Below are 11708 nucleotides of genomic sequence, written 5' to 3'. Positions count from 1 at the left end.
CTAAATATGTCTCTTGTTGTGGTGGGCTTAGTGTGACTGTTTTTCCTGATGTCTGGGCTCTTTAACCAACCATGAAAAACATTACCGAACACCATATTTTGTCATCATGCTGAATAGGCATTTAGGCCATGATGATCTTGAGAATATCATATCATATCATATCCATACACTGTTTTGAAACGGAACATGGAGTGACATCTAGTGGTCATACTGAGGCAGTGTCCGTTTGGCCACAGTGTTCTCAACATCTGTTTGATTTTCATGACACAACTTGAGTGGGTTAAACGGTATACATTAACTCAATAACATGCTTTAAAATAGAAAATTGCTACTAATACATAGAAGACAATGGGGATTTTAGCAACATATGTCACAGAGGTTGTGAGATATCAGTGGACAGTCCAAGCCTGCTGGAGACTTTTGATCAAATGCTTAGCCAGTAGGGGGTAGTCATACACTGCTGGTAGTCCACACACAGTGCACCCTTGCTGAATGGACTGCCATGTCTTTGAACTCAGAGGTAAAACTCAGGTCATGCGCTGTGGTATATCATGCATTTGAGTGTGTGTGTGTGTGTGTGTGTGTGTGTGTGTGTGTGTGTGTGTGTGCGCTGAATTTTCCAAGATCAGATGACATGCTAATGAAACCTGAAATACAAGTTGTTTAATGTTTCAGATCCCACTCTAAGAAATTACATCCTCCATATTAAGAGGCGGTTTTTTTTTTAATGCATCATTAGATTCTATTAGTATTATCAGAGTCTGATTTTGTTAGAGTCTATTAGTTCTATTAGAGTCCGATGTTCTGAATTTACAATTCTGAAGTTTAGCATTAAAAGATTATTCTCTGTGCAAATTACCCTGACACCCCCCCCCCCCCCCCCCCCCGACCACCACCACCACCACCACCACCACCACCACCACCACCACACACACACACACACACACACACACACACACACACACACACACACACACACACACACACACACACACACACACAAGATATCTACCACTACCACTCCTCCAGTATATCTTGATTTGTTCATTTGATGCCTGGAATTGTTTCCTGTCAGTCATTTAATCATCTCAACTTTCAATCATCTTCTGCCCAGCATGTTCTCTTTAGCCCGTTTAAGTTTGTTCCTTTCATTGGCCAGTTTTGCACATCAGGGCCTCCAGCTTGTCTCTGTACCCTGTTGTACACATTATATATTATTACTGTTTTTCCTGATCATTCAGTCATTTCTGATGTTATGTTCAAGCAGAACACTGGGAAGAGAATAATAATGCCTTTGTTTACTGATAGTATTGTTGTTCAGTACATGTTTGGTGCAGTGTAAAACAATGGCTTGGCAAAATATTCACTGTTATACACATTACCAAACTAGGCCTACTCATCACTTCGCTGCACTTTAAATGTGCCTTCTGAACAAATATATGTATAAGTCTTTGGGAAACAGCTTGGTTTAGCATTTGAGGTTATTCTCTTTACAGAAACAATGCGTTTGAAGAGAGGCCTTCTAAAGAATAAGCTCACCCTGTACTGTAATGCAACTGTATGAGTTTTTCGAATTGCAATAAAATCTTCATAAACTATTCATCATGGCAGCATGTCATGCCACTGAGCATTAATTATGTAGGGGGGGCAGACGGATGCTGAGCTAGAGGCAGTGTGATCATAATCGTCTGATGAAACGCTCTGTAGGAATGTTTGCCTTAGATGTCACCCAGCTCTCCACCGCCACGAATGGGAAGACAGACAGGGGTCTTCATTTGCATTCTGGGTATTCTGCAATGTGGACGGTCGGTGAAGTTTTCCAACTTTGTCTGCAAGTTTGCAACCAACCACAACAAGGTGATGCAGAGTTCAAACGTCTTTATTTTGTTGTGCTCTCTGACAGTAATTTGTTTGTGTTTCAGCGCCTTTTTTTTGGCCTTTTTTTGTCACAGGGAAATATGCTTCACAAGTGATTCATTGCTGAACTTCAGAGTGCACCAGTTCCAATTAAGACAGGGCCGTCTTCACCAAGTCTCCATCATTCCACTGTGAGTGTGCTTCCGAGTTTCAGATTTCAACTGTCATGAAAGTTTGGTGCATTTTCATTTTCATGTTATCTACAATGCTTTAGGTTGCTTATCATGTCTGAATGTCAAAACATTTCCAGTAAGGTTATGCGTGTAGGCAAACAAACTAGTCCAAGTAAAACTAGAAGACAGCTGCTTGGCTATACTGAAGGACTCATTCGGCATTATTATCTGTCTATTATTTACTGTATAGTGTTTCTATGGATCTCTTATAAGTGAAGTCACCGAGAGACTTGCTCAAGGTTTGCATCGGCCTTTCGCAATACTGCCCTTTAGTTCACAGCAACTTCATTTGGAGACAAATCCATCTTGTGCTGTATTGATATTGAATCTCTTCCTGCAGATCTTGTCATTTTTTCCAAGAGTAATAGAGTAATAGACTTTCGCAAACCTTTGTATAGATGTCTTTCTCACCTTTATGCAGAAATAATTATAATCAGTAGGGATTCAATCTGAACCTGAGGTATGCAAGCATATTTGAATAGCGTGCATGAGGTATCAACAGCTGAAATTGGAGTACTGTAGTTTCTCTCTAAAGCGGTGTTATCATAACTCACCAGATTTGCCTGACTTGGAGACCTAAAACTAAAAAGGTTGGTACAATTAACTTCTGCAATTAAAATGTGTGCACTAAATGTTTGTGTTGTCTCTCATTCGTTTTAAGAGTGTATACTGCCCTTAATGAGCAACCATAAATGTAGACGTCAGTCAATGAAGTGAGAGACAGTTAAAAGCAGACAAAACATTTATTCATAGACACCCAGCAGAAATAAACCAGCCACCTGAAATAGGTCTTCCTGATATACACTTTTTGATTGGCAGTGTAAAATAAGGCAAAGGGCTTGAGACCATGACTTTGTACACTTTTGCACCTACGATAGATAATACATTCACTTGTTACCTTACATAGTTTTGATATATCTTTAGTGCACTGACAGTTACTCCCAAAACAACCCCACAAACGAGAACGCAGGTAGGGGAATAGCATTTAAGTAGATTTATGCAACACCCACCCCAAAGATTTAAGCCAAAAACCCGGCGCTCCACAGAATCCTCAGACATTTTTTTCTGAAGGGGGAAGGGGGGTGGCAAAGCCAACACACTACATCACTAGAATCTGATATATACTGTATTTGTCTCTGTAATATATTCCTTCATTATATGTACTTTATTATATATTTACTCTCTCTCATTCAAAAATATACTTAAATATGAAAATAACGAAAAATAGAATGTAGATAATGTGCATTTGTTTGTCCTTGGTAATGTAGAAAATAAATAGTACTACTCGTGTGCTCTGCACATACATGTGCCCTGCACATTAGGGAATACAACAAGTCTGTAGACATGAATGTTTGATGTCTGTGTACTGGCACAACTTGAACTTACAGATGCTGAAAAAGGGGGGTGACATCACATTAAGACCTCTAACTTTTGGAACTGCCAAATCACCTGATTTTGAGCATGAAAGACACACACTGGCTACTCTGTTAATGCAAAGCCATTACGTTTTTTGTGTCTTACACAGCAATTCAAATCTTTGCTAAACAACTGACTTGGCTTATTAGTGGGCTTGCTGCAAGGCAAGCCCATCTATTGTTCTTCTTAGCCCGTTTTTTGAGAACGCCTCTTCTACTAGAGCGTTTGAGCTATCGACGTGGTTCAAACACCAAAAAATCAGGCCCGATCCGGTGTAGGTTGCTTGTTAATGTCAGATGGCTGCCGGTTGTCGTTTTTCCGGTATTCCCATTTTCAGACCCTTGTAGTTCCGACATGCTCCACCAGAGGCGTTTCCCCATTGAAATGAATGGGGGACTGTTCAGGCGTTTACATCACTGCCCCCTGGTGAGCAAGCCCACTCTTACAGCTCCTCCACAGAGATGCACATTTCTAGTTTGACATTGACCCCCTTACTATCACAAGAAGATAGTTACAAGTAAATGATACGTCATGTCGATATTTATCAACACAATTCACAGAAGTCTAGTATAGATGTACAACCATTTTGTTAGTGAGTTACATTCAAAGAATACAAGTTTATCTTCCTGGCCTGATGGCAGGTGATTGTGGGATAGCAACAAATCATGGATTTGGACTAAACAGACAAAGGATGGCTGGATCAGACTGAACTGCAACTGGTTGGGAAACAAAACAGATTTCTGCTGAATGAAGGGCGCTGTCTAACAGCTGAACAACATAAGCACTATATGTTAAACAATGCTACTAGTGAATTATCAAACGTGATAGTTTTGGAAGCTGTGTCCTTTCCTTTGGTCTACCAATAGACTGCAGCCACAACTTGGTTTGCTTGTTCACAGCGTTCGATAAATTCTCAAAACTGGCCTTTTCCTCAAGCACTCAACGCTATTTTCCCAGACTACGCATATATCAAAATAAATTGTTCGGGAATTAAGAAATAACTATGTTCCTTCCAGCATCAACAAATATAGTGACGAGAGCATATGTATGTACACACTGCAGTAGTGGATTGTTCGGAGGGCGATACTGGCAGTGGTGTTGGCGCGTCAGCACTCCAGTCAGCTCCAGCCTGCGCTGAGCTCTTGGCTCTGATCTCGCGCTGGAGAGGAGAGCCCTCGCACCGGATCATGTGCCACGAGCCCGAGACTGTTGAGACGCACAAAGCTCAAAGCCCTTCGTTCTACACGTGGAGAGGCTTCTCTCATGTCTGGGCTGTCGGCCAGCTGGGCCGGCTCTCTATCTCTCCCTCCCTCTCTCTTTCTTATACACACTCTCTCTCTCTCTCTCTCTTTCTATACTCTCTTTTGTCTGTCTGTCGTCGTATCTCTCTCTCGGGTGATTTAAGAAGAAGAGAGTGATGAAAGCAGATCATCACAGCCATGTAGACTCGGATCTATAGGTAAGATTAGAATAAGACGTGCTGTGAGGAATTCTCTTTTCTTTCTCTCTCTCTCTCTATCATCACTCTTCTCTTTTCATCACTCGCCTCCTGCCAACACTGTCTTCCTCACACTCTTTCATTGCATGCCCTCACATCCTCTAATGAATTGATAAAGCTGCAGTAATGGTATGCTGAGGTCTCCTTGTCTACTTGTATGTCTCTATCTATCCTCTATATATCTACCTCTCCATCTTTCCCAGGTGATGTACAGTAAAGTGGTGGCCCAGTATGGTCTAACCAGGCGGCGTACTCTCCGAAACCAGCATGTCCTATTCCTATGATCGCTTTACAGGGATATCGAATCAAGAGAAAGAGAATAGGGCAACTTAATGAGCAAATGGTCAGGTCACAGAACAGTGAAACTTCAAATTAGTAAAGTGTTCAGTGGGGAAAACAAGAAATACACACACTCCCTCCCCCCACACATACACATACACACTCACACATACATCCATACAAAGATTTGATTAAGCTCAAACCCATCATCCCCATTAACCCATCATAGAAATACATATAAAAATAGAATATAATATATATAGTTTTCTGAATGCCCTTTTTCACCAAAATAGTTGTCAGTAAAGGCTTTATGACAGTGTTTTTTTTTTTTTTTTCATGTGTGTATTTGCTAAAGGGTACAGTAGTGGATTACCTACACTATGTGTGGTGGTGGTGGTGGTGGTGGTAGTGTCTGTGTGTGTGAGTGGGGCGGGGGGGGGGGGTGATGGACTGGGAATTGGGAATATGCTTAACTCCCAAAACTCCCCACAGGTCAACTGACTCCGGATTCATCGGATCCGGGCCAACTCTCAAGGGTCCTCACGTTCCCCTTTCCATTTCTTTGGAGTAGCGGGGGTATCAACTGAATTGAGGTTCTACCTTAAGTGGAAACTGAAGAGAAGACAAAAGATGGGATGAGAGGTCATGTTTCAGACCTGGTGAGATTTAAGCAGCCGTCTTGATATCTCTCCATCAGAGAGTGAAGACGGCAATTGGTTAGTTATTGTTAGTTAGTCTTAAGGGCCGTTCACACCAAGAACGATAACGATAACTATAATCATAACGATAACGATAAGAACGTCCACACTGGCCAACGATAAGAAAAGTCTCTCCTCATGTTCATGAATGTGATGGCTAGAATATTATGGGTTCTGATTGGCTGTTAGCTTTTTATCGTTCTCAAAATCGCTCTGAAAGTGATCAACAATGATATCGTTCTTCATGTCATTATCGTTATAGTTTACGTATATGTGAACGTTGTCATTCATATTAACGAGAGCGATATTTGTTTATAGTTATCGTTATCGTTATCGTTCTTGGTGTGAACGGGCCTTTACTCTGGTAGTTTGCGTAGTTTGAATTGGCAGTGTTTCGTAACACTGCTCTTTACAGCTTAAAATGACATAATGTCAGAGAAACAATAGTTAGGAGAGGGTATGCAGATCTGACAGGGAAAGGATTGAAATAATGGACAGTATTTTTTAGTATAAGTCATGGAAGGGCTTAGAGTAATTAAACATTTGGTAGTCCATATAGTAGAAGTCATAGGCTCGTTGCAAGTCACCGGCATTGAGCTGTGCAAAGTACTGCTGCATGATTTTTGAGGAAGTTCTCTCCGATGAGGGGCTCCTGTCCTTGAAGGAGGGAAAGTTTAGGTTTGCTGGCGCCCCTATCCGTTGGAGCACGAAGTTGGCCTCCTCGCCCATGGTCTCGAACTTCCCGATGAAGTCATAGTCCACCAGGCAGGGGTGGCACAGGTGGTTGGCAGGCATCCAGTGGATGTCCATGCCCACAGGCTTGTGCACATCCAGAAGGTACTGCATGAACTCGGGGAACGTCACACCGCTGCCGGTGCGCAGAGCCTCCTTGGAGGCGTTGAGACGGTAACGGGCGATGATTGGCCGTCCAAACACCGGGTGGTAGTAGTGGTTGGGGTTCTCGAACTTGTCCCGGTAGGCCGAGACCAGTCGCTCCAGGGGCTCTCGCAGGAACAGCACTTTGGTGTAGTTCTGCAGCCGGTAGGCGATCCCCTCCCGGTTGTAGCTGTCCAGCTGCCGGATGTGGTTGCCGTAGTGGACGGCGTTGTGCTTGATCGCCGTGACGTTGTTGGCGACGCCCGACAGGACCATCAGGACCCGCTTCCAGTTGGAGCAGCCCGCCTTGGGCACCTCGCAGTACAGGATCTTGTGCTTGTCCTCCACGAAGATGCGGGAGACTCGCTGCGGCGTGATGTTCTGCGGGACCTTGGTCTTGTACTTGGCGCAAATCTCTCTGACCAGGCGGCGGCGCGCCTCCAGGACACGGGAGAGATCCAAGGGGCTCTGGCTGAATGAAGGATCCGTAGAGGAGGAGGAGGAAGAGGAGGAGGAGGAGGACAAAGAGGAGGAAGATTTGCCCTGGGGTCGCATCACAGGGTTGGTCTTCAGGAGCTTCCTGTGGCGTTTGGTCACCTGAGAAGAGTCTGCGTCGTGGCTGGGCGGCCCCGGTGAGACGGGCTCAAACGCAGGGAACTGCATTGGCGGGATGGGACTCTTAAGACCCTCATTGATCTGAAAGACATGACAACAATTTCCAGTGTTAGCACAAAGATGAACAGAAACACAATAGCTGCATTGTATTACTTGTTTGACTGTTCATGATTGACATAAGAGATATGGTGACACTTAAAAGACAACATCACCACAAAATGAAACAGTTTATATTCAACTGGAGTAAACACAGGAATATAGGCCTATGAAAGAGCAGAGGACATGTACAAATACTACCACTTCTTGGTTGCAGAATAGCACTTGGAAGCACTCCTCCACACATAAACTCCCCAGACTACTACGGTATTTCTAATTACTCAAGCATGAACAAGACCCACGTGGACCATGTCCGTGCCTATGCGTCAGGGTCATGTTTGAACGCTGTAGTCAGTGTGAGATCAATGGCCAATTACCAGGGCATTGTCTGGGCGTCATGTCTGAGAGTGGCTTAAGCTTGGTCGTCGATCAGCGACAGCCGCCATGAGAAGACCCCAACGGCTCAATGACTTGTGTATAGCACAAGGACTTTAACATCTTTCCTATATAGAAATGAAACGGGTTGACTGGTCAAAACTAGACATGGGTCAGTCATGTATGATTCGGCAGGGAGAATGTTTAGCTCCAGAGACAGTTTATGGATGCACCGTAGTACTGTGAGCGTATCTGAAAAATATCAGAAAATTGGCAGATCCTATGAACTAGTTTAATGTAAATATAATGCAAATGCAGTAAGTGTCACTGAGTTAATGTAATGTCATACACATTTTGCACAGATCAGTAAAATCTCTGAATAACAAGGTTTCCAACCTAGGATTATGTTGCAAAAAATGGTCCAATGCATACATATCAGTGCAAGCTACAGTGCAAGCTACGGGGTAACACTTTATAATAAGGGTACATGAATTCTCATGAACTAATGCATGAATTAATGCATGAATTACCCATTAGTTAATCCATTAATATATCATGAATCATTATGACTTAACATGAATTAACTGATTGTCATTAGTGAATTAATACATAAATAACTCATCATCTTAAGCATTAAGTACGGTTGACACATCATCATGATTCATGATTAATTAAGCATGATCATGATGACTTTTTGTCAGACAAAATCTTGGACATCACCGTCATGGAGAAAAAAGAAAAGTAATTACACATGAATTCATGTTAACTAAATGTCATGAATTATCATGAGTTAATTCATTAACTCATGCATTAATTATACATGAAAATCTCATTAATAAACATGAATTAATAGTATGTCATTAATGACATCAGGTATGGACAACAAATTCATCTTGAGCATTAGGTAGTGGTTAAATCATTATGAATAATGATCAATTACACATGATAATGGTGATTTCTAGGTTTTTGAAATGTACTCCAAGGGGTCAGTAAACTATACATTAACTCATCATGAACTAATTAAGACCATTTTCAGAGAATATCGAAGAATCCACTTCTTTTGTCAGTGATAAAGAAGGGTCCATTTACCACTTTACGTGAGGGGCCACAAACATGATGAACTCATGAGTAATTCATCATTAATTAATGTAAATTGACCATTTTTGCATGACTTCAAACTTCATGCATTTAAAGCACCACCTGTTCATCACTTTATCTGAGGGGCCACAGACATGATTAACTAATGAAAAGATAATGCTTAGCTAATGAGGACATGCCTATATTTAAACGATGTGGATTCTTCGATATTCTCTGAAAATGGTCTTAATTAGTTCATGATGAGTTAATGTATAGTTTACTGACCCCTTGGAGTACATTTCAAAAACCTAGAAATCACCATGATCATGTGTAATTGATCATTATTCATAATGATTTAACCACTACCTAATGCTCAAGATGAATTTGTTGTCCATACCTGATGTCATTAATGACATACTATTAATTAATGTTTAGTAATGAGATTTTAATGTATAATTAATGCATGAGTTAATGAATTAACTCATGATAATTCATGACATTTAGTTAACATGAATTCATGTGTAATTACTTTTCTTTTTTCTCCATGACGGTGATGTCCAAGATTTTGTCTGACAAAAAGTCATCATGATCATGCTTAATTAATCATGAATCATGATGATGTGCCAACCGTACTTAATGCTTAAGATGATGAGTTATTCATGTATTAATTCATTAATGACAATCAGTTAATTCATGTTAAGTCATATTGATTCATGATATATTAATGGATTAACTAATGCGTAATTCATGCATTAATTCATGCATTAGTTCATGAAAATTCATGTACCCTTATTATAAAGTGTTACCAGCTACGGTGTACATAATACATTCATTACACTGTATTCATGCTGTGTATTTTCATCAATTAGTTGAAAATGAAATCTATGATGTATTTTGTAGCTTATGGAGTGGAGGAGCCTATTATTATCTGGAAGAGAAAGTTGTGTGCATCATTCGACAGGAAATCTCTGTCCCTGCCTTAACGGCATTAAAGGTCAACTCCAGTCAACAAACAAGACTTTCATAGGGAATTGTAGTAGTCTTGACACAATGGAGAACAAATTTAGGCAATGCACTGACTGTACATTTATATTAATCTTTTCTGTACACCTACATATTTAAAAATACTTCTAGTTGTCTGCAGGGACCCTCTCCACAGTATCACAAAATGATAATGATATGTTGGGCCTTGTATGGAAAGCTACTCCTGAGTAATGTCATTTTGGTCCCCAATGAAAGTTTACACTCGTTATCATCCAGAAATGTACCCTAATTTGATCTTAGAACAGATTTGTTCTTTAAAGCAAAATATTTGTAATAGTTTGTTGTTGATGTAATGATGGAAGACTTAGAGAGTGGGAAGGTATATGTGCATCCTCGCCCACAGCGACATGTGGCACTAAGCGTACCAGAGGATTCCGGTATCTCCTTTGCCCGTTACAGTACATTTAGTAACCTAAAATGTAGGCCTAGTATGTTGTCTCATGCTTTTCTGCAGTTGCTGTGCAGAATGCCTAGGCAACATTATGAAAGTTTCTTTCGCATTGGCCCAGTTTACCAGTTTGAACAGATCCTGTGATGCCTGAAGAGCTTCAGAACAGCATTTTAGAACAATACTTCTAAAAGCCAGAGACTGTTAGAGTATATTTCACTGGATGGCCTCTCAGGTACTTGGTTTAAGGATCATTTTAAGATGAGCAACTTGTAGACATATCAGTTGAGGAGCTATTTTTGAAAATTCCTTATTGATTCCACTCAGTTGAAGGATCAATATAATGAAATCAGATATCCGGTCCAGATCATTCTCTCATTCTGTGATCCTTACTCATGGAAAAATGTGATAGAATAGCAATGAGATCGATAATTTACACACAGCCCAGAAAAGTTACTTTCTGGTGACTCCCTGTGCTTGCTGTCAGCATTCTTAAACTGGTCACTTGATGGCGCTGTTCTACTAGTCAGTGTAGATTCACAGAAACTCCCTTCCTGCAGTATGCTCTCTTACTGTGCAGCTAAACTCCACTGGGCTTCCGATTTAACTGCACTATGATGCATTATACATGTCTAGCAAACATATTACGCCATTTCCCAAATCAGACTTCTTAATACGTCCTGATTGTCACATGAAGTTGCCTAGTGGCAATGCGTGGGCAACCCTACTCCATGTCGTTAGAAATCATCGCGGAGTGCTAAAGCCACTGGATTGAATATAATCGTAATTTCACTATTAATAAAATGATTAGGCCTGTTATGGGACAGGGCTCATTTGACTTGTAATTGGAGGACGCAGATGTGGAATGTCTCCCAGGCCATGTTGGGAGGAGGCATCGGTGATGGAGGCAATGATTCTCTGAATAGCTGCCCCTCTCTCTCTCTCTCTCTCTCTCTCTCTCTCTCTCTCTCTCTCACTCTCTCTCACACAAACACACACACACAGAAATACAGAAACACACACAGAAACTCACATACATGCATGCCAATTTGGACCCACAGTTTCAGGTATACAGTGTCACACACACACACACACACACACACACACACACACACACACACACACACACACACACACACACACACACACACACACACACACATGCACGCTCAAACATGCACAGACTGAGACATATGCATGCGATTAAAGGTCACACACTCACACATCAGCAGTCACAGATCTACATACGCACTTGC

The 11708-nt window shown here is 41.4% G+C and overlaps 1 protein-coding gene across 4 annotated transcripts in view; it reads right to left on the bottom strand.

Annotated features, from left to right (window-relative positions):
• Positions 1-2814: 2814 nt before the first annotated feature.
• Positions 2815-11708, bottom strand: part of LOC134095185 (carbohydrate sulfotransferase 8-like) — a 172236-nt gene continuing 163342 nt past the window's right edge. For all 4 annotated transcript variants that reach the window (XM_062548593.1, XM_062548592.1, XM_062548591.1 and 1 more), the window contains one exon: positions 2815-7553. In XM_062548593.1, coding sequence (XP_062404577.1) covers positions 6486-7553 — 1068 coding nt within the window. In that variant the 3' untranslated portion in view covers positions 2815-6485. The remainder of the gene's footprint in view (positions 7554-11708) is intronic.

The sequence above is a fragment of the Sardina pilchardus genome, chromosome 11 (genome assembly GCF_963854185.1).
Source record: "Sardina pilchardus chromosome 11, fSarPil1.1, whole genome shotgun sequence".
Lineage (NCBI taxonomy): Eukaryota > Metazoa > Chordata > Actinopteri > Clupeiformes > Clupeidae > Sardina > Sardina pilchardus.
The sequence above is the reverse complement of the archived record's forward strand: the minus strand, read 5'-3'. Positions and strand labels throughout refer to the sequence as shown.